Source organism: Schistocerca cancellata, chromosome 12, assembly GCF_023864275.1.
Source record: "Schistocerca cancellata isolate TAMUIC-IGC-003103 chromosome 12, iqSchCanc2.1, whole genome shotgun sequence".
Lineage (NCBI taxonomy): Eukaryota > Metazoa > Arthropoda > Insecta > Orthoptera > Acrididae > Schistocerca > Schistocerca cancellata.
In genome coordinates this window covers 105,172,872-105,197,747 of record NC_064637.1, presented here as the reverse complement: position 1 = coordinate 105,197,747, position 24,876 = coordinate 105,172,872, and the positions used below count along the sequence as shown (strand labels likewise).

Sequence of the window (24,876 nt, the reverse complement as noted above, 5' to 3'; positions counted from 1 at the left end):
CAAGCAGTATATTGCTCCCTCCTACGTATATCTCGCGAAGAGACCATGAGGATAAAATCAGAGAGATTAGAGCCCACACAGAATCATACCGACAATCACTTCCACGAACAATACTAGACTGGAATAGAAGGGAGAACCGATAGAGGTACTCAAGGTACCCTCCGCCACAGACCGTCAGGTGGCTTGCGGAGTGTAGATGTAGAAACAATCTAAGACGGCAACTTGGATTGTCTCCTATGTCGTTAATATAGTAATATAATATATAAAAGAGATGGGAAATGAATTGAACAGTTTGGTTGTATTTCCTATGGCAACCATACAAAGAATGTATGCTTCCTGTCTCTGTATGTAGCCACAGCTAGTTACAAAAAACATAAAAACGGCCGTTAGCCAGTTTGCTATATCTGTTTCTTCGTGTCCATCTCTTCCGTGCGTTATCGGACCAAATCACGGCCTTTAGACGATTACACTGAACAGGTTCTAACTTCCAGTATGTGGCGGCTATGTTTGGGCACGATCAGTTAGCATCTCGGCTTACGTAAGGAAACGAGAATTAGTCTCTCTCTTTCCCTCCCAACTATCGCGTGAGCAAGGACCTTGTCTCAGTGGTCGCGAACTGGCTCATAGATACGATCGCCGCTGCCTATGACGTCACACAGCCGCGGCTAGAAGCTGCGCCCAAGGCGACGCGGAAGAGAAATGCCCAGTCAGAGGCGAATATTTCAGGCTTAGCCCACACTACCCAGCAAGACTACAGCTAGCCACGCCTACACATCCTTGGTCCGAACCATCGCCGTGTATTCTAAAGTCACTCCGGCACTGTATCCTTACCTCGAGCTACACAGCACTTTGCCTCTTCGTAGTGCTACATCTTCAGTGGGCTGCGATATCCAGATCTACATCTACACGGGTGTCCAAAACTTAGGGACGAAAGCAACTTTCGCACCATATGCCACTGCCGAGTAACATACACTCCTGGAAATGGAAAAAAGAACACATTGACACCGGTGTGTCAGACCCACCATACTTGCTCCGGACACTGCGAGAGGGCTGTACAAGCAATGATCACACGCACGGCACAGCGGACACACCAGGAACCGCGGTGTTGGCCGTCGAATGGCGCTAGCTGCGCAGCATTTGTGCACCGCCGCCGTCAGTGTCAGCCAGTTTGCCGTGGCATACGGAGCTCCATCGCAGTCTTTAACACTGGTAGCATGCCGCGACAGCGTGGACGTGAACCGTATGTGTAGTTGACGGACTTTGAGCGAGGGCGTATAGTGGGCATGCGGGAGGCCGGGTGGACGTACCGCCGAATTGCTCAACACGTGGGGCGTGAGGTCTCCACAGTACATCGATGTTGTCGCCAGTGGTCGGCGGAAGGTGCACGTGCCCGTCGACCTGGGACCGGACCGCAGCGACGCACGGATGCACGCCAAGACCGTAGGATCCTACGCAGTGCCGTAGGGGACCGCACCGCCACTTCCCAGCAAATTAGGGACACTGTTGCTCCTGGGGTATCGGCGAGGACCATTCGCAACCGTCTCCATGAAGCTGGGCTACGGTCCCGCACACCGTTAGGCCGTCTTCCGCTCACGCCCCAACATCGTGCAGCCCGCCTCCAGTGGTGTCGCGACAGGCGTGAATGGAGGGACGAATGGAGACGTGTCGTCTTCAGCGATGAGAGTCGCTTCTGCCTTGGTGCCAATGATGGTCGTATGCGTGTTTGGCGCCGTGCAGGTGAGCGCCACAATCAGGACTGCATACGACCGAGGCACACAGGGCCAACACCCGGTATCATGGTGTGGGGAGCGATCTCCTACACTGGCCGTACACCACTGGTGATCGTCGAGGGGACACTGAATAGTGCACGGTACATCCAAACCGTCATCGAACCCATCGTTCTACCATTCCTAGACCGGCAAGGGAACTTGCTGTTCCAACAGGACAATGCACGTCCGCATGTATCCCGTGCCACCCAACGTGCTCTAGAAGGTGTAAGTCAACTACCCTGGCCAGCAAGATCTCCGGATCTGTCCCCCATTGAGCATGTTTGGGACTGGATGAAGCGTCGTCTCACGCGGTCTGCACGTCCAGCACGAACGCTGGTCCAACTGAGGCGCCAGGTGGAAATGGCATGGCAAGCCGTTCCACAGGACTACATCCAGCATCTCTACGATCGTCTCCATGGGAGAATAGCAGCCTGTATTGCTGCGAAAGGTGGATATACACTGTACTAGTGCTGACATTGTGCATGCTCTGTTGCCTGTGTCTATGTGCCTGTGGTTCTGTCAGTGTGATCATGTGATGTATCTGACCCCAGGAATGTGTCAATAAAGTTTGCCCTTCCTGGGACAATGAATTCACGGTGTTCTTATTTCAATTTCCAGGAGTGTAGTTCAACGAAACTCGCACCATACGTAGCAAGAACTGCTACGGTACAGTAGAGTAGGTAAGTGAAAGAGACGAACAGAAATGACACTTTTATTTGAAGACAATTATCAAACAGTAGTCACCACGATTCCTGAAGATCTCCTGAACCTTTCAAAACTCTGGACAAGGTTCTTACTACAGCCAAAGAAACAGGTACACCTACCTAATATCGTGTGGGGTCCCCGCGAGCACGCAGAAGTGGCGCAGTACGACGTAGCATAGGCTCAACTAACGTCTGAAGTAGTGCTGGAGGGAACTGATACCACGAATCCTGCAGTGTAGTCCATAAATCCTGCAGAGTACGAAAGGGGGGGGGGGGGATCTCTTCTGAACAGCACGTTGCAAGGCATCCCAGACGTGCTCAGTAATGTTCATGTCTGGGGAGTCTAGTGCCCAGTGTAAGTGTTTAAACTCAGATAAGTGTTCCTGGAGCCATTCTGTAGCAATTATGGACATGTGGGAGGTCGCATTGTGCTTCTGGAATTGGCCAAGTCCATCGGAATGCACAATCGACATGAATGGATGCACGTGATCAGACAGGATGCTTACGTATGTGTCACCTGTCGAAGTCTTATCTAGAAGTATCAGGGGTCCCATATCACTGCAAATGCACCCATCCCATACCATTACAGAGCGTCCACCAACTTGAACAGTTCCCTGCTGACATGTAGGCTCCATGGATGCATGACGTTGTCTTCTTACCCGTACACGTCCATCTGCTCGATACACTTTGAAACGAGACTCGTCCGGCCAGGCTACATGTTTCCAGTCATCGAGAGTCCGATGTCGGTGTTGACGGGCCCAGGCAAGGCCTAAAGCTTTGTGTTGTACAGTCATAAACGATACATGAGTGGGCCTTTGGCTCCGAGAGGCCACATGGATGATGCTTCGTTGAATGGTTCGCGTGTTGACACTTGTTCAAATGTGTGTGAAATCTTGTGGGATATAACTGCTAAGATCATCAGTCCCTAAGCTTACACACTAGTTAATCTAAATTATCCTAAGGGCAAACACACACACACACACACACACACACACACACACACACACACCCATGCCCGAGGGAGGACTTGAACCTCCGCCGGGATCAGCCGCACAGTCCATGACTGCAGCGCCTTAGACGCACGGCTAATCCTGCGCGTCGTTGACACTTGTTGATGGCTCAGTATTGCAATCTGCAGCAATTTGGGGAAGGGTTGCACTTCTGCCATGTTGAATGATTCTGTTCAGTCGTCGTTAGTCCCGTTCTTGCGGCATCTTTTTCCGGCTGCAGCGATGTCGAAGATTTGATGTTTTACCGGATACCTCATATTCACGGCACACTCGTGAAATGGTTGTATGGGAAAATCCCCACTTCATGGCTACCTCGGAGATGCTGTGTTCTATCGCTCGTGCGACGACTATAACACCACGTTCAAACTCATTTAAATTTTGATAACTGCCATTGTAGCAGCAGTAACTGATCTAATAACTGCGCCAGACACTTTTGGTCTTATATAGGAGTTACCGTCTGGAACACCATATTCTGTCTGTTTACAAATCGCTGTATTTGAATACGCGTGCTTATACCAGTTTATTTGGCGCTTCAGAGTAGAGTGCGTGATTGCTATGGGCGCTAGTGCAAGCTCTGCAGCATGGTCCCATGCTCGCCACAATGTTGGTGAGGAGTAGTTGTGGTAGGGCATTCCATTCCTCCAACAATGCCGTTGACAACTGCTGGATGGTTGTTGGTGCGTGTGGAGATGCGGCAATACGTCTGCCCAAAGCAACCCACACGTGCTCGACAGGATTTAAGATTGGGCAGCGGGCACGCTAGTCCATTTTCTGAATATCCTCTCGTTCCAAGAGCTGCTCCACCCGCACTGTTCCCTATAGTCGGCCATTGCCATCCATGAAAATGCAGTCAGGGCCGAAAGCAGCCTTGAAAAGACGCACATGGGAAACCAGTACAGTGTTGTGCGGCGAATGGGTCGTGTTCAAAGATTTGGAAACCAGTGTGGTCATGCAACATTACGCCTCCCCATACCATAACACATTACCAGCAAAATGATCACATTCGGCAATATTGCTGGGTGCACTGCGTGTTATCGCCTATTACCATAAGAGAGCACGTCCAGAATCACTGCTCAGAATGAATCTGGTCTCATCCGATAAGAACACAGGACCCCCCAGTCCCAGTGCTATTGGTACATCTACACCTACATCTACATACATACTCCGCAATCCACCATACGGTGCGTGGCGGAGGGTACCTCGTACCACAACTAGGATCTTCTCTCCTCGTTCCACTCCCAAACAGAACGAGGGAAAAATGACTGCCTATGTGCCTCTGTACGAGCCCTAATCTCTCTTATCTCTGTGGTCTTTCCGCGAAATGTAAGTTGGCGGCAATACAATTGTACTGCAGTCAGCCTCAAATACTGGTTCTCTAAATTTCTTCAGTAGCGATTCACGAAAAGAACGCCTCCTTTCCTCTATTGACTCCCACCCGAGTTCCTGAAGCATTTCCGTAACACTCGCGTGATGATCAAACCTACCAGTAACAAATCTAGCAGCCCGCCTCTGAATTGCTTCTATGTCCTCCCTCAATCCGACCTGATAGGGATCCCAAACGCTCGAGCAGTACTCAAGAATAGGTCGTATTAGTGTTTTATAAGCGGTCTCCTTTACAGATGAACCACATCTTCCCAAAATTCTACCAATGAACCGAAGACGGCTATCCGCCTTCCCCACAACTGCCATCACATGCTTGTCCCACTTCATACCGCTCTGCAATGTTATGCCCAAATATGTAATCGACGTGACTGTGTCAAGCGCTACACCACTAATGGATTATTCAAACATTACGGGATTCTTTTTCCTATTCATCTGCATTAATTTACATTTATCTATATTTAGAGTTAGCTGCCATTCTTTACACCAATCACAAATCCTGTCCAAGTCATCTTGCATCCTCCTACAGTCACTCAACGACGACACCTTCCCGTACACCACAGCATCATCAGCAAACAGCCGCACATTGCATTCCACCCTATTCAAAAGATCATTTATGTAGATGGAAAACAACAGCGGACCTACCACACTTCCCTGGGGCACTCCAGATGATACCTGTGGTGTCACCGCCAGACACCACACTTGCTAGGTGGTAGCTTTAAATCGGCCGCGGTCCATTAGTACATGTCGGACCCGCGTGTCGCCACTGTCAGTAATTGCAGACCGAGCGCCACCACACGGCAGGTCTAGAGAGACGTACCAGGACTCGTCCCCAGTTGTACGACGACTTTGCTAGCGACTACACTGACGAAGACTTTCTCTCATTTGCCGAGAGACAAACAGAATAGCCTTCAGCTAAGTCCATGGCTACGACCTAGCAAGGCGCCATTAACCATTTCTGGAGACTCTCACTTGTATCATCAAGAATGCTGTATACAAATGATGGATTAAAGTTAAGTATTCGAGAAGCTACGTACTTTTCTTTATAGCATTCATTACGTATCCTGTTTCAGACCTCACGCCCATCTGCGTGAGCTTAACGCGTGCCTTTCGGCTACTTCCGAGTGGCGTGGCTGTCTTGCTACGCCACAACAATACCCTCACCTCCAATGAACACTCACCACAAATGGTGCCGGCGATGCGCGTGTGTCAACAGAACACAACGTACTGGTCGTCAAAGGAAGAAATCACGCTCACGTAATAATGTGCCACTGTGTAGCGTGAGGTCAGGTGCCTGCCAGTCCTGCTGAATGGGGTTTCAGTTGCCCACGCTGCTTGGCATTAGTCCCTTCTTGCTTGTTGCACACTGTAGCGTCATCTGGTGGTGGGGGGTCTCTGAGCACTATGGGACTCAACATCTTAGGTCATAAGTCCCCTAGAACTTAGAACTACTTAAACCTAACTAACCTAAGGACATCACACACACCCATGCCCGAGGCAGGATTCGAACCTGCGACCGTAGCAGTCCTGCGGTTCCGGACTGCAGCGCCAGAACCGCTAGACCACCGCGGCCGGCTCATCTGGTGGTGTAGTTGACTGGTTGACCACCTCCTCTACTTCGGCAGCAGTGCCTGTGGTTCGGAGCACTCCTAATATGCGTGAAACAATGTTGCGAACACTACCAAGCTCCCGGGCTACATTGTTCACTCTTCAGCCTCTTCCAGTTTCCCAACGATTCTGCCCTGTGTGAGCTCACACAATTGTTGTCCTCAGGCGATGTCATACTGAAGACCAGTAGCACAGTGCATCGTAACCGCTCGCTGATTGATACACACCGTGTGTGTGCTGGTGTAAGCTGTCGCCAGCACACTGGTTGGCAAAGATGAAGCGCGAAGATCGATAGTAGGCGCTGGATCAAGCGCGCCTATCACGAGAGAGGCCAGAGACATACCCGCAAGCAACACGCCGCCAACGCCCTGTTGACAGCAGGTATTTAGGACGCCGTCGCTGACTGGGGGGGCCTTACTGAATCGCTCAGCCTTGGCTCGAGGGCCGGCCGGTGTAGCTGAGCGGTTCTAGGTGCTTCAGTCTGGAACCGCACGACCACTACGGTTACAGATTCGAATCCTGCCTCAGGCATGGATGTGTGTGATGTCCTTAGGTTAGTTAGGTTTAAGAAGTTCTAAGTTCTAGGGGACTGATGACCTCAGATGTTAAGTCCCATAGTGCTCAGAACCATTTGAACCATTCGGCTCAAGGACACACTCTTCCGGTTTGCTGTCTGTCAGCATACTCACAGAGGTTACAACAGTACTTAGCGACCAGATTAGTCCCTATAGTGGAACTAGCAGTAAGACTTAAGTATGTAATAACAAGATTACCGATATTGTGTCTAAGAGGACTATTACAAATGAGCTTGTATCACAGCACATGGACTCTATTCCAGTTAAGTAACCATTCGTGTCAATAAAGAAGTGTATTAATCCACGAATGCATTTGTGTTTTAGAAAGAGGATAGCAGCCACCCATAACAACATCCTTTTCTTGCTTCCTTGTGGTAGAAGACACTGCAGTCTGTTCCCATTACTCCAACTGCCTCGTGTCGTGGGCCCAGCGCCATTTGGCGTTATAGTCACTTCGATATCACTCGACGCGACCTCCAGCTTCCCGTGCAGGACTATGTCAGCTCTTTTTTTTTTACTTAAAAAAAAAAAGGTTCAAATGGCTCTGAGCACCATGTGCCTTTAACATCTGAGGTCACCAGTCCCCCGCAACATAGAACTACTTAAACCTAACTAACCCACATCCCACACATCCATGCCCAAGGCAGGATTCGAACCTGCGACTGCAGCGGTCGCGGAGTTCCAGACTGAAGCGCCTAGAACCGCTCGGCCACACCGGCCGGCGGAATACCTAATCTTCAAGCTAAATGCCATTGCAAAAACAGCTTTACAATAAGGTCATACTGATGTTACATAGTCTTTTCGTAAATGTTGTCGTCATCCTGTGAAAGAAGAGAAAACTTAGTAAGAGGTGATGTCACTTCGGAAGCTGGACTGATGTTTGCACGAAAATGTTTTGTAACAGTCGCTTACTTCTTATTTTGAAAGCCCGCAATTGGAGGTTTCGCGCCCGGGATGTGTGTCCTGCAAAGTGGTAATTCCTTTGCTCTCTGTTATTCAGCGTACTGTGCGAAGTGTAAAAATCTTTGCAAAACCAGTAGAGATTTCTGTAGAGTGAATATATCACAAAACACCGTGTGAGATCGATTTTTTCCGCAAACAGGTGTCTGGAAATAGTGAAATTACGCAGTAATTTTCACAACTAACACATGATATCGATAGAGGTCCTAATCTATCACGTTAAAGGCAATTAGCGTGGGGGATCAGAGTCTAAATAGGTTGAGTGCAGGGAACAGTAGCGGTTAGCGCGTTTAACGGACAGCGGTATCGGAGACGGTTGGAACACGCGGTAACCGACAGCAGTTACAGTTACATCATGCGATTTCTCCACGGCATCTTCGAGTACTCCAGGGCAGTCTTCAGTGTCGACTTCCACTACAACCGACGGAATCACCATGGCAGAGGGAACCATCTCACACACATATGAGCGGGGACAGGTGAAAATGTGTGCCCTCACCGGGACTAGAACCCACGATCTCCTGCTTAGATGGCAGACGCTCTATCCATGTGAGCCACCGAGGGCACGGAGTATAGCGCGACTGCAGGGACTATCTCGCGCACGCCTCCCCCGAGATCCACATTCTCACCTTGTACGTCCACTCACTACATTCGTAGTCTCCCACCTCAACACACTCATTACTCGTGGAAGACAATCTTACAAAGTCCCGTAAGAGTTCGGAAAATATGAGTGCATCCGCATAGAAGGAGGAGGTCATGGTCGGTGGTGCCAGAACAGACACCATATCCATATAAGTATCAGATCAGGTAAGTGCCTGCGCAAATAGTGAGATAGTGTTTAACTCTGAAGTTCGAGCTCCACTTAGAGATCTCGTGGATACAAAACAGTCACCTAGTATGTGTAATTCTGAAAACGGAAGTAACTGTTACAAAACACTTTCGTGCAAACATCAGTCCAGCTTCCAAGGTGACATCGCCTCTTACTAAGTTTTCTCTTCTTCCACGGGATGAACACAGCATTTACGAGAGGACTATGTAACATCGGTATGACACTGTAAAGCTGTTTTTGTAATGCCATTTAGCCTGAAGATGAGGGATTCCCTCGAAACATGTCGCTAAATAAATAAGTAATACAATAGTTGACAAAGTTTGTGACTGGTAGCAGTAATTAAAAAAAACCTTTACATATTTCTTCAGACAGTCACGGTCAGAAAATAGTCAAAATGATATTTATTAATTAAAATATGATACTAAGTGAAGAGTTTGACAAAGCACTGAAAGACCTAAGCCGAAACAAGACCCCAGGAGTAGACAACATTCCATTAGAACTACTGACAACCTTGGGAGAGCCAGTCCTGACAAAACCCTACCATCTGGTGAGCAAGATGTATGAGACAGGCGAAATACCCTCAGACTTCAAGAAGAATATAATAATTCCAATCCCAAAGAAAGCAGGTGTTGACAGATGTGAAAATTACTCAACAGTCAGTTTAATAAGTCACAGCTGCAAAATACTAACGCGAATTCTTTACAGGCGAATGAAAAAAACTGGTAGAAGCCGACCTCGGCGAAGATCAGTTTAGATTCCGCAGAAATGTTTGAACACGTGAGGCAATACTGACTCTACGACTTATCTTAGAAGACAGATTAAGGAAAGGCAAACCTACGTTTCTAGCATTTGTAGACTTAGAGAAAGCTTTTGACAATGTTGACTGGAATACTCTCTTTCAAATTCTGAAGGTGGCGGGGGTAAAATACAGGGAGCGAAAGGCTATTAGCAATTGTTACAGAAATCAGATGGCAGTTATAAGAGGGTCATGAAAGGGAAGCAGTGGTTAGGAAGGGAGTGAGACAGGGTTGTAGCCTCTCCCCGATGTTAGTCAATCTGTATATTGAGCAAGGAGTAAAGGAAACAAAACAAAAATTCGGAGTAGGAATTAAAATTCATGTAGAAGAAATAATAACTTTGACGTTCGCCGGTGACATAATTCTGTCAAAGACAGCAAAGGACCTGGAAGAGCAGTTCAACAGAATGGACAGTGTCTTGAAAAGAGGGTATAAGATGAACATCAACAAAAGCAAAACGAGGGCAATGGAATGCAGTCGAATTAAGTCGGGCGATGCTGAGGGAATTAGATTAGAAAATGAGACACTTAAAGTAGTAAAGGAGTTTTGCTATCTGGGGAGCAAAGTAACTGATGATGGTCGAAGTAGAGAGGATATAAAATGTAGACTGGCTATGGCAAGGAAAGCGTTCCTGAAGAAGAGGAATTCGTTAACATCGAGTATATATTTAAGTGTCAGGAAGTAGTTTCTGAAAGTATTTGTATTGAGTATAGCCATGTATGGAACTGAAACATGGACGATAAGTAGTATAGATAAGATGAGAATAGAAGCTTTCGAAATGTGGTGCTACAGAAGAATGCTGAAGATTCGATGGGTGGATCACATAACTAATGAGGAGGTATTGACTAGAATTGGGGAGAAGAGAAATTTGTGTCACAACGTGACTAGAAGAAGGGATTGGTTGGTAGGACATGTTCTGAGGCATCATCAATGGATCACCAATGTAGTATTGAAGGGCAGCGTGAAGGGTAAAAATCATAGAGGGAGACAAAGAGATGAATACACTGAACAGATTCAGAAGGATGTAGATTGCAGTAGGTACTGGGAGATGAAGAAGGTTACACAGGATAGAGTAGCATGGACAGCTGCATCAAACCAGTCTCAGGACTGAAGACCACAACAACAGCAACAACAACAACAATTAAAACATCGATACAAATACGTCGATAACTTATGAGACACTTTGACCTGGAAATACGAGTTCCAGTTTGTAATTTATGATTAAAACGCAAACTTTTTGATTTATGAAACTTCCTGGCAGATTAAAACTGTGTGCCGGACGGAGACTCGACCTCGGGACCTTTGCCTTTCGCGGGCAAGTGCTCTACCAACTGAGCTACCCAAGCACGACTCACGCCCCGTCCTCACAGCTTTACTTCTGCCAGTACCTTGTCTTCTACCTTCCAAACTTTACAGAAGCTCTCCTGCGAACCTTGCAGAACTAGCACTCCTGAAAGAAAGGATATTGCGGAGATGGCTTAGCCACATGCCTAGGGGATGTTTCCAGAATGAGATTTGATTTATGTACGAACTGCATTCTGTTTAGTTTTTATTTTCTGTTTACTTTTTTTCTGGCACTGTATTTCGTTTGGTGAGCTTAACTGCGTACCACCAACACCGACTCAAAGGAAGGCCTCGGCGCTTATTCGTGACGTCACGTCAGCTAGGCACGGCGAACGCCAGGTCTGTTGTAGGCATACTCATAATGGTGATGTTTCCTTCTCTGACACAGGAAAATGTGAAACTATTGGCCGTAGTTGACCAACACACATTGTTCTGGGAGATTTCTGCAATCAATTAATAGTGCAATTCATTACACTTCTTAACAAATAGTGTACTCCTGAACTTAAATTTCCACCTGTTTTAAGGACTGACATACAAAAACAACTTCATGGTCCAGCAGCAACAGAATTCGTGCTTCTTTACCTTATTTGTAAATCTGAGGAAGTTACGTTTGTACTGGGTTGCTTTTACAAGAAACTGTGAACATATTGGTGCTCTTCTGTAGGTATCTTGGTTGACTATGGAGTGAGGAGCACTGAATGTTAATGAAATATCTTGCGATTGTACACGTTGGGGGAGGGTGTGGGGGACAGAGGAAGAGGCAAAAGAGAGATACTTGTTTTATCAAATAAAATTTTTTTATCTTATAAAGTTTGTCCTTTCAGTTGCAAGAGGGGAATATTTATCTTTTCTAATGTGCATGTTTAAAAAAGTTTAGGCTGAGCAGTATTTTCGATGTATGAAGCTATTTTGTTTCCTGTTTAGAATTCCTTTAATTGAAAACGACTGTAATCTAATGACTGGCAACACATGTAAATTAGTTCACATTTCCAGTGACGATGTCAAACGAAAATAAATAAATAAATAAATAAATAAACAAATAAATAAATAAATAAATAAATAAAAGAAACGAGTTAATTGTAAGGGGGTTGGGGTAAGTTTCGATAACAAAATGGATCAAGTAAATATAGTTACTTGAATGTAAAATTTCCGAAGCTTGGAATGGGGCAAAGCATCTTCTCATATTGATCTACGTTTGTTTCGACAGGATTCAGTAATACAGAACTATGATTTTCATTTGTAGCTTTACGATAGTAAGAAAATCTTTCATCTAAAAAAACTGCAGAATCCAAAACAATACCAAACATTTTGTCCAAAAATAAGAGATTTATAGTGATAAGCACGCCCAGGCGTTTCTGCCTGCAACAGACCTGGCGTTCGCCGTGCCTAGCTGACGTGACGTCACCAACAAGGGCCGAGGCCTTCCTTTGAGTCGGTGTTGGTACCACATGCCTGGGAAAACACATTTCTTTGCTAGAAATGTAACGTGCATCGAACAGGGAACAGAGGCGCAGCGGTGGCTCACCGTGGCAGGCGCGGTGCACCCAGTAGTAGCAGAAGTCGACGCCGACGAGCGCCAGGTACCACGTGGCCGGGGAGTCCCACGGCAGGTCCAGCAGGCGCCAGCGCTCGTAGATGCTCACGTAGGCCCAGTGCTCGGCACCGCGGAACACCAGCCTGTGGGCAGACCGGCGCGTCACTGCCTCGCACCTACCCGTAGCTTGACAAATAGACTGACGCACTCAGAAGGCATGGGCGGTTCATCATCCTTCGTCCGAAAAAAGCATGCTTCTCGAGAATTTTTTTCTCGGGACGTGTTATACACTACTGGCCATTAAAATTGCTACAACAAGAAGAAATGCAGATGATAAACGGGTATTCATTGGACAAATATACTATACTAGAACTGACATGTGGTTACATTTTCACAGAATTTCGGTGGATAGATCCTGAGAAATCAGTACCCAGAACAAACACCTCTGGCCGTAATAACGGCCTTGATACGCCTGGGCATTGAGTCAAACACAGCTTGGATGGCGTTTACAGGTACAGCTGCCCATGCAGCTTCAACACGATACCACAGTTCACCAAGAGCAGTGAGCGGCTTATTGTGGCGAGCCAGTTGCTCGGCCACCATTGACCAATTGGTGAAAGATCTAGAGAATGTGCTGGCCAGAGCAGCAGTCGAACATTTTCTGTATCCAGAAAGGCCCGTACAGGACCTGCAACATGCGGTCGTGCATTATCCTGCTGACATGTAGGGTTTCGCAGGGATCGAATGAAGGGTAGAGCCACTGGTCGTAACACATCTGAAATGTAACGTCCACTGGTCAAAGTGCTGTCACTGCGAACAAGAGGTGACCGAGACGTGTAACCGATGGCACCCCATACCATCACGCCGGGTGATACGCCAATATGGCGATGTCGAATACACGCTTCCAGTGTGCGTTCACCGCGATGTCGCCAAACGCGGATGCGCGATGTTGCCAAACACGGATGCGACCATCTTGATGCTGTGCACAGAACCTGGATTCATCCGAGAAAATGACGTTTTCCCATTCGTGCACCCAGGTTCGTCGTCGAGTACACCATCTCAGGCACTCCTGTCTGTGATGCAGCGTCAAAGGTAATCGCAGCCACAGTCTCCGAGCTGCACCGTTCGACTCGGTAGTGCTGCCAGCTTTAAAAATTTGGGCAAGTGCGAGCAGAACTCACGCACCAACGGTTCAGCACAAACTTAATTACGTATGCAGGTGGTCCATCCAGTCAGACCGACAGACAGACAGACAGACATACATACACACCTATGACATACATACATACATACATACGACTTACAGACAGACATACAGACCTATGACATACATACATACATACATACATACATACATACGACTTACAGACAGACATACAGCCATACAGACATGCATACATATAGACAGAAAGAGAGATTCTGTAAGGATTCCAATTGAGATATGGAACCTAAAAAAGGAAGTTTGGGCCGAATTCATCCCTGAAAAGACGCAGATGAGGAAGGAGTACAGTGTCACGGTGACACTGAACAATGGGTGTACTGCGTTCAAAGATTTCGAGTTGAGTATGCACGCAGAACGCTGCGGTTGCCCAGACCACAGCACGTGAACCACGAAAGAGATGAAGTTTGTCGATGATTGACGCCAGAAACAGTGTCTAATATGATCATTTTGGTCGTCCAGGTGTTATAGTGCTGTACTGTTTCTCCTGTCTGGACCTGGGTTTAAAATGTAAACTAAACAATACGATAAATTTTATAGTTAATTGACAAGTACGCCAAAGAAGAAGAGAGAGAACTACAATGGACATGTTATTCCATGGACTCTTCTATGCATGAACTATATTTCCTTTGTCATTCGCTTATCTTATCTGCTTGGATTCGGACCTAAGAGGACGTTCTTGTGTAAAATTCATCTTGCTGTATCAGCTGATAATGTAAATTGTACTTAAAACCCGAAAATATAATAGTTATTTTGTCAAAAGAATTTGTGTATGTGGTCAGTCTATTGTAAATCTAATACCTTTATTGTCTTAAGTAGATATGAGCCTTAAAAAAAATTTTCATTGTTCGGCGCCATCTTAGAAAAATCTTTAACATTTTTCTTTTAGCTCATCTACGAGACGTGCCGTCGGTTATGACAATTAACTTTTTTTTCAGATCCCACGAGACCGGAGGCAGCTACTAATAATTTAACAATTTTATTTACACATTTTCTTTATATAACGAGATAACATCCCAGGCAGAAAAGGTCTGGTCACATGATTCCAGTTCCATTATAGGATTTCATTTATAGACGCTACTCTTGTTATCTTATATTGGGGAATCGAGACGAAACCACGATAAGTTACGTATTACAGTAGTGTTCATCGAACAGACTTGGCAAATATTCTCTGGTGCAATAAGCACACGACTTCTACGAACCTGGAATAATATCCATTGTGTTGGGAAATAAGAAAAGGATAATTAACTGGGTTGGGTTGTTTTGGGGAAGGAGACCAGACAGCGAGGTCATCGGTCTCATCGGATTAGGGAAGGATGGGGAAGGAAGTCGGCCGTGCCCTTTCAAAGGAACCATCCCAGCATTCGCCTGTAGCGATTTAGGGAAATCACGGAAAACCTAAATCAGGATGGCCGGACGCGGGGTTGAACCGTCGTCCTCCCGAATGCGAGTCCAGTGTGCTAACCACTGCGCCACCTCGCTCGGTGACAATTAACTCTCGACGATTATGTAACTACCCTGAGAACTGAGCTAGTTACTGAGTGCTTATACACGTCGGGCTAAATTAAACAACTTTTTTTTTCTGGTCATCAGTCTACTGACTGGTTTGATGCGGCCCGCCACGAATTCCTTTCCTGTGCTAACCTCTTCATCTCAGAGTAGCAGTTGCAACCTACGTCCTCAATTATTTGCTTGACGTATTCCAATCTCTGTCTTCCTCTACAGTTTTTGCCCTCTACAGCTCCCTCTAGTACCATGGAAGTCATTCCCTCATGTCTTAGCAGATGTCCTGTCATCCTGTCCCTTCTTCTTATCAGTGTTTTCCACATATTCCTTTCCTCTCCGATTCTGCGTAGAACCTCCTCATTCCTTACCTTATCAGTCCACCTAATTTTCAACATTCGTCTATAGCACCACATCTCAAATGCTTCGATTCTCTTCTGTTCCGGTTTTCCCACAGTCCATGTTTCACTACCATACAATGCTGTACTCCACACGTATATCCTCAGAAATTTCTTCCTCAAATTGAGGCCGGTATTTGATATTAGTAGACTTCTCTTGGCCAGAAATGCCTTTTTTGCCATAGCGAGTCTGCTTTTGATGTCCTCCTTGCTCCGTCCGTCATTGGTTATTTTACTGCCTAGGTAGCAGAATTCCTTAACTTCATTGACTTCGTGACCATCAATCCTGATGTTAAGTTTCTCACTGTTCTCATTTCTACTACTTCTCATTACCTTCGTCTTTCTCCGATTTACTCTCAAACCATACTGTGTACTCATTAGACTGTTCATTCCGTTCAGCAGATCATTTAATTCTTCTTCACTTTCACTCAGGATAGCAATGTCATCAGCGAATCGTATCATTGATATCCTTTCACCTTGTATTTTAATTCCACTCCTGAACCTTTCTTTTATTTCCATCATTGCTTCCTCGATGTACAGATTGAAGAGTAGGGGCGAAAGGCTGCAGCCTTGTCTTACACCCTTCTTAATACGAGCACTTCGTTCTTGATCGTCCACTCTTCTTATTCCCTCTTGGTTGTTGTACATATTGTATATGACCCGTCTCTCCCTATAGCTTACCCCTACTTTTTTCAGAATCTCGAACAGCTTGCACCATTTTATATTGTCGAACGCTTTTTCCAGGTTGACAAATCCTATGAAAGTGTCTTGATTTTTCTTTAGCCTTGCTTCCATTATTAGCCGTAACGTCAGAATTTCCTCTCTCGTCCCTTTACTTTTCCTAAAGCCAAACTGATCGTCACCTAGCGCATTCTCAATTTTCTTTTCCATTCTTCTGTATATTATTCTTGTAAGCAGCTTCGATGCATGAGCTGTTAAGCTGATTGTGCGATAATTCTCGCACTTGTCAGCTCTTGCCGTCTTCGGAACTGTGTGGATGATGCTTTTCCGAAAGTCAGATGGTACATCGCCAGACTCATATATTCTACACACCAACGTGAATAGTCGTTTTGTTGCCACTTCCCCCAATGATTTTAGAAGTTCTGATGGAATGTTATTTATCCCTTCTGCCTTATTCGACCGTAAGTCCTCCAAAGCTCTTTTAAATTCCGATTCTAATACTGGATCCCCTATCTCTTCTAAATCGACTCCTGTTTCTTCTTCTATCACATCACACAAATCTTCACCCTCATAGAGGCTTTCAATGTATTCTTTCCACCTATCTGCTCTCTCCTCTGCATTTAACAGTGGAATTCCCGTTGTGCTCTTAATGTTACCACCGTTGCTTTTAATGTCACCAAAGGTTGTTTTGACTTTCCTGTATGCTGAGTCTGTCCTTCCGACAATCAATCATATATTTTCCTCAGCGACTTGTATTTCTGTAGTCCTGATTTTCCCGGAACATGTTTGTACTTCCTCCTTTCATCAATAAACTGAAGTATTTCTTCTGTTACCCATGGTTTCTTCGCAGCTACCTTCTTTGTACCTATGTTTTCCTTCCCAACTTCTGTGATGGCCCTTTTTAGAGATGTCCATTCCTCTTCAACTGTACTGCCTACTGCGCTATTCCTTATTGCTGTATCTATAGCGTTAGAGAACTTCAAACGTATCTCGTCATTCCTTAGTACTTCCACTTCTTTGCGTATTGATTCTTCCTGACGCCTACTCTTCATCACTACTATATTGTGATCTGAGTCTATATCTGCTCCTGGGTACGCCTTACAATCCAGTATCTGATTTCGGAATCTGTCTGACCATGATGTAATCTAATTGAAATCTTCCCGTATCTCCCGGCCTTTTCCAAGTATACCTCCTCCTCTTGTGATTCTTGAACAGGGTATTCGCTATTACTAGCTGAAACTTGTTACAGAACTCAATTAGTCTGTCTCCTCTTTCATTCCTTTCCCAAGCCCATATTCTCCTGTAACCTTTTCTTCTACTCCTTCCCCTACAACTGCATTCCAGTCGCCCATGACTATTAGATTTTCGTCCCCCTTTACATACTGCATTACCCTTTCAATATCCTCGTACACTTTCTCTAGCTGTTCATCTTCAGCTTACGACGTCGGCATGTATACCTGAACTATCGTTGTCGGTGTTGGTCTGCTGTCGATTCTGATTAGAACAACCCGGTCACTGAACTGTTCACAGTAACACACCCTCTGCGCTACCTTCCTATTCATAACGAATCCTACACCTGTTATACCATTTTCTGCTGCTCTGCTGTTGATATTACCCGATACTCATCTGACCAGAAATCCTTGTCTTCCTTCCACTTGACTTCACTGACCCCTACTATATCTAGATTGAGCCTTTGCATTTCCCTTTTCAGATTTTCTAGTTTCCCTACCACGTTCAAGCTTCTGACATTCCACGCCCCGACTCGTAGAACGTTATCCTTTCGTAGATTATTCAATCTTTTTCTCATGGTAACCTCCCCCCAGAGATCCGAAGGGGGGACTATTCCGGAATCTTTTGCCAATGGAGAGATCATCATGACACTTCTTCAATTACAGGCCACATGTATTGTGGATACACGTTACGTGTCTTTAATGCAGTGGTTTCCATTGCCTTCTGCATCCTCATGTCGTTGATCATTGCTGATTCTTCCGCCTTTAGGGGCAATTTCCCACCACTAGGACAAGAGAGTGCCCTGAACCTCTATCCGCTCCTCCGCCCTCTTTGACAAGGTCGTTGGCAGAATGAGGCTGACTTCTTATGCCGGAAGTCTTCGGCCGCCAATGCTGATTATTTATCAAAATTTAGGCAGTGGCGAGGATCGAACCCGGGACCGAAGAAGTATTGATTATGAATCAAAGTCGGTACCCCTAGACCACGGATACTCACATGGAAATCAATATGAAAAGTTTATTCCATTGTTCAACTTACATGCTCATGTTTTAAGATTCAGCGAGTCTAACGTTCATTAACGTAACAAATAATTTCCACTGAAGATTAATATTGTTAAAAAAGAGAACTCCACAAAAGCATTTAATTGTAAATCATAATTGGATGAAATATTCCGATTAAGGCCCACCACGTAAGTCGGCAACAATCACCATTGCCAATCAATTTCTGTAGTAAATAATAAATTAAATTACGACGGCCGAAGGACGCGAGACCCGTTAAGAATAACGTACTGAGTTCTAAGAGGGGCGTTCAGTAAGTAATGTAACACTTTGTTCTAGGCCAGTTTCGGTTGAAAAAAAAAAATCTGAAATTTGTTGTGCGTCATCGTGGAATATTCCCGTTTCAGTCCCAGGCTGTACGTGGCCTTCAAAACGGCATCTGAGGTGCGTTCCAAGCAGATAGCTATAATAGACTTACTTTTGGCGGAAAACCAGAGCATGGCAGATATTCATAGGCACTTACAGAATGTCTACGGAGACGTGGCAGTAAAAAAAGCACGGCGAGTTATTGGGCGAGGCACATGTCATGATCTTAACAACGTCACGCGCGTGCCGACTGCCCCCTTATAAAATGACTTTTTTTTATAATATGAATACTTATATATGTGTTTGGAGGGATGGAGAGAGAGAGAGAGAGAGAGAGAGAGAGAGAGAGAGAGAGAGAGAGAGAGATTGATTTTTGATTGAGATTTTTACTTTTAAGTCGTAACTGGTACCTGAATTCTGGTTGCTGCCTCCTTGAATGATCAGCTTCTGCACCAGTTAGTGACGTATTACAATTTGGAGGAAGTTATTGTTATTTAAGTTTTAAAATACGACTCTGTTAGTTACTAGGCCATATTGCGGATAGCTTTGAGCCCAAGTTTTCGTAGTTTTTCATACCTAAGGGCCGGCCGTTGTGACCGAGCGGTTCTAGGCGCTTCAGTCTAGAACCGCGCGACCGCTACGGTCGCGGTTCGAATCCTGCCTCGGGCATGGATGTGTGTGATGTCCTTAGGTTAGTTAGGTTTAGGTAGTTCTAGGTCCTGGGGGACTGGTGACCTCAGATGTTAAGTCCCATAGTGCTCAGAGCCATTTGAGCCATACCTAAGGGACCACTGTTGTAAGTAAATAAGATCAAACAGCAATCTGCTTTTCGTGAGAAAAGGAGATTGCTTGGCACGCAAACTTCCTTCAAACTACACGTCCTGCTACATCAAAATTGGTCAGTGGAGTTCACCACCATACTATTGTACAAGAACATAATCCAATTACTGTAATTAATAAATTATGATAGGTTGTTACTTATTGAATGAAAACTATAGAGAATGCATTTCTTTTCCTGTATTTTAGTGAACTTTGTAAACTTACAATTCTGTCGACTGATAGACGGCGACGACAATGAAGTTCACCTCCTTATCCAAAAACAAGATATTTCTATTCTTCACTTCCATAAAGTTCGTATACATGAATGTTTGGAAACTCTTACGCATACTTTACTCGGTTTTATCACTAAAATATCAATTTTCATTAAATGTAAAAATATGTTCTGAGCGACGGCCTAGCAACACGTCCTCTTAGACAAGATGCAGATTAACAGTTTTCTTTTTTTTTAATAAATCAAATGTCTTTTTTTAGAGTACATACTCAAAGATTCGCAACTACTATCGGTGCGCGGATTGCGCGCTGAAGAGTTTGTTGCTGTCCAGCTGCGCTTCACTTCAAGTACTTTTTGAATCAAATTAAAAAAAAAAAAAAAGCTCTGAGGACTATGGGACTTGACATCTGAGGTCATCAGTCCCCTCGAACTCAGAACTACTTGAACCTAACGAACTTAGCGGTCGCGCGGTTCCAGACTGTAGGGCCTAGAACCGCTCGGTCACTCCGGTCGGCAATCAAATTTACATTTACGGTATTTACATACATTACTGATCTTCTCAGAATAAAATCACACACAAATTGGTTAAAGAAAAAAGGTGGGGGGGGGGGGGCAGTGAGGCTCACATAACATTACAGCCTGCAGTGTTGGAACGTGCGGACACACTCTTTCGAGGTATTGGCCCAATGAAGGATGCACTTGGCGGGAAGAAGTAAGTGGATGATGGAGAGGTTATTGATGGAGCAAGACGTTTACTCCGATATACTGGGTGATCAGAAAGTCAGTATAAATTTGAAAACTGAATAAATCACGGAATAATGTAGATAGAGAGGTACAAATTCATACACATGCTTGGAATGACATGGGGTTTTATTAGAACCGAAAAAAGACAAAAGTTCAAAAATGTCCGACAGATGGCGCTTCATCTGATCAGAATAGCAATAATTAGTATAACAAAGTAAGACAAAGCAAAGATGATGTTATTTACAGGAAATGCTAAATATGTCCACCATCATTCCTCAACAATAGCTGTAGCAGTGTTGTGAACAGCACTGTATGGCTCTGAGCACTATGGGACTCAACTGCTGTGGTCATAAGTCCCCTAGAACTTAGAACTACTTAAACCTAACTAACCTAAGGCCATCACCCACATCCATGCCCAAGGCAGGATTCGAACCTGCGACCGTAGCGGTCGTGCGGTTCCAGACTGTAGCGCCTTTAACCGCTCGGCCACGAACAGCACTGTAAAGCATGTCCGGAGTTATGGTGAGGCATTGGCGTCGGATGTTGTCTTTCGGCATCCCTAGAGATTACCATACACTTGCGACTTCAGGTAACCCCAAAGCCAATAATCGCAAGGACTGAGGTCTGGGGAACTGGGAGGCCAAGCATGACGAAAGTGGTGGTTGAGCACACGATCACCACCAAACGACGCGCGCAAGAGATCTTTCAGGCGTCTAGCAATATGTGGTGTTTCTTTTTTTGGTTCTAATAAAACCCCATGTCATTCCAAGCATGTGTGTCAATTTTTACCTCTCTATCTACATTATTCCGTGGTTTATTACGTTTTTAAATTTATACTGACTTTTTGATCACCCGGTAGATTAGTAGAGCGGTACCATGCGGGCATACAGGCCAGTAAGGTAGCGTAAGGCCGTCGCACTGAACGCGGATTATGTTGAAAAAAATGGAGTTTTGTAGCCAGAAGTGTGGGGAATAATATGATGTGTTGGAATCCGGAATAAAAGCAACCTGCCGTCAGAAAAAAATGTGTTCCATTTCTTATTGAACGCCCGTCGTATATGCTAGGAAGCTGTGGAAGCAAGTCAAAAACGTGATCCGAAACTCGGTAATCTCTTATTTTGTTGGTAATTGACAGTGCGGAGTGTCGGCCGTAAACAGCAGGTGGAGTGGGGTGGGGGAGATGGTAGTGGAGATCTCCGCCGCTGTGTGCGCCCGTTACGTAACCGGACACTTCGCGTGTGCGCGTCCCGTGACCCGGGACGACGACGAAGGCCGCCAGGGGCGCTGCTTTACGTAAGGTGTTCACCTGGAGCTGGAACGACCTGGAGCCTGGAGGCTCGCCAGCGTGCGGCGAGTCCCGCTGGCTCCTCCGGGGCGACGGACGACGGATGGGCGCGGGACCGGTTAGCCGGCGCTGGATTAGGCATTAGGCTGTTGCTAGGCGACCCGCCACTAGCCGACTTTTCGAAGGCCGGCAGGCTCACCTTATGTAAAGGCACACCTCCACCAGTCTCTCGCTATCCGCTCAGCTCAACTAGTTTCGCGATATTCTCGCTGCCACGCATATGGCGACCAAAATCCATACTCCGGCTAGGTCGCCCTATGGTTGGCGGTTATTGCTGAAATAACCGATTTTCGGTTACAGTGTTTTCTCCACACCAGTATAGCCTGACTGTTAAAATAACCGATTTTCGTTTTATTTCTATTGTTTCCTAGAATAAATGCAGAAAGCTGACAAAGACTGTAAAATTTTGACTCAATTTCGAGATACATAGAACCAAAATATTATGTTGTGGTCTTCAGTCCAGAGACTGGTTTGATGCAGCTCTCCATGCTAATCTATCCTGAGCGAGCTTCTTCATCTCACAGTACCTACTGCAACCTACATCCTTCTGAATCTGCTTAGTGTATTCATCTCTTGGTCTCCCTCTATGATTTTTACCCTCCACGCTGCCCTCCAATACTAAATTGGTGATCCCTTGATGCCTCAGAACATGTCCTACCAACCGATCCGTTCTTCTAGTCAAGTTGTGCCACAAACTTCTCTTCTCCCCAATACTATTCAATACCTCCTCATTAGTTATATGATCTACCCATCTAATCTTCAGCATTCTTCTGTAGCACCACATTTCGAAAGCTTCTATTCTCTTCTTGTCCAAACTATTTATCGTCCACGTTTCACTTCCATACATGGCTACACTCCATACAAATACTTTCAGAAACGACTTCCTGACACTTAAATCCATACTCGATGTTAACAAATTTCTCTTCTTGATAAACGCTTTCCTTGCCATTACCAGTCTACATTTTATATCCTCTCTACTTCGACCATCATCAGTTATTTTGCTCCCCAAATAGCGAAACTCCTTTACTACTTTAAGTGTCTCATTTCCTAATCTAATTCCCTCAGCATCACCCGACTTAATTCGACTACCAAAATATTAAATAGGCAAATAAAAGAAAACTTAGTTTGTCCATCGTTTGCTGCTTTTATTGAAAGTGATAAGTGGTTGAATACTACAAAAAGGAAAACAGTATTTTCCTGTTCTACGAGGCATGTTTTCTTAAGTACCGTTTAGAAATTATAAAAAGACTGCTAAGATATCTCAATAATTCTATTTTTACATGAAAGCCTGTACCTTAATCTACGCACTGAGGCCATTACAGTCTGTTTCTTCCTTGTTTACGTTGTGTACTGAGTGTTTAAGAGCTCTCCGATAATCGTGAGTCCCGCCGACTGTGAAGTACGGGCTGTTCTAAGATTTCTTAGTGCTAAAGGCCTAAAAGCGATCGATATTCATCGTGAGATCTGTGCAGTTTACGGAGAAAACATTATGAGTGACGGAATGGTAAGAAAGTGGGTGAGAGCATTTAAAGATGGGCGCACAAATGTGCATGATGAACAACGGAGGGGGCGTCCTTCGGTCGTTAATGAAAGTTTGGTGCAGGAAGTGGACAATAAGATGAGAGAAAACAGACGCTTTACGATTTCCTCCTTGCGGGATGACTTTCCTAATGTTTCTCGTAGTGTTTTATATGGCATTGTGACCGAGCACTTGAATTACAGAAAATTGTGCGCACGTTGGGTACCGAAAATGTTGATGGATGTGCACAAAACCAAACGTTTAGACAGTGCATTGACTCTCCTTGAGCGGTACCACAACGACGGTGATGATTTCTTAAGCCACCCATGTTTCAATGGGTGGCCTACGTCACACCAGAATCTAAGCAGCAGTCCATGGAAGTTGAGCAACGGCGTTTTGCTGCAAGACAATGCCCGTCCGCATGTGGCGAATCAGACCAAAGATCTCGTCACATCTTTTCGATGGGAAATTCTAGGTCATCCTCCGAGCAGCCCCGATCTCGCGCCCAGTGACTAGCATCTGTTCCTGCACTTGAAGAAACACCTGGGCGATCTGCGTCTTCAAGACGATGACGAAGTCAAAACAGTGCTGATGCTGTGGTTAACAAGACAGGCGGCATACTTCTATGAGGAGGGTATTGAAAAACTGGTACAACGTTATGACAAGTGCCTCAATATTGACGGAAATTATGTGGAAAAGTAGATTAAGGTACAGGCTTTCATGTAAAAATAAAGTTATTGAGATACCTTAGCACGTCTTTTTTTAATTTCAAAACGGTACTTACTTAAAAAACACGCCTCGTAATTTTTTCAAACTCTGCTCAAAAATCACATTGTAATAGAGGATCATTACGTCTATTTGGACATTACGAATAGTCAGTGCTAAATGATGATAACTGACGTTAAAGAATTCTGTCTCTCTCTATCACATTAATTTTTCCTTGTTCATGGGCTGCAATATACGCGTTCACACTTCCCTTCACGGACTGCCGCATTCTCGCACTTTCCGGCCTCTCTCCGAGTATTGTCACACGCTGTTGAAGGGTCTGCACACCAGGGACTGGTTCAGCATACACAACGCTTTTTTTCATGCCCCTGGAGGTAAAACTCCAGGGGGTTTAAATCCAGTGACCTAGGACACCATGCTATAGGGCTTCCGCGTACTATACAACGACCTGGGAAGATGATGATGACGATGTGTCGGCGAGCTCTAATGGTGAAGTGGGTGGTGCTCCATCATGCAGAAACCACATAACCTTTCGTATTGCCAAGCAGCGCAGTCAGAGTATTCTTCGGAAGTTCAGGTACATTCCTCC

At 45.3% G+C, this 24,876-nt stretch overlaps 1 protein-coding gene across 1 annotated transcript in view; it reads right to left on the bottom strand.

The window, feature by feature from the left end:
• The window catches only part of LOC126109600 (alkylglycerol monooxygenase-like), a 202,645-nt gene that overhangs the window by 35,016 nt on the left and 142,753 nt on the right, over positions 1–24,876 (bottom strand). Inside the window, exon 3 of the mRNA XM_049914642.1 lies at positions 12,499–12,650. Within this exon, the coding sequence (XP_049770599.1) occupies positions 12,499–12,650 (152 nt within the window). The remainder of the gene's footprint in view (positions 1–12,498; positions 12,651–24,876) is intronic.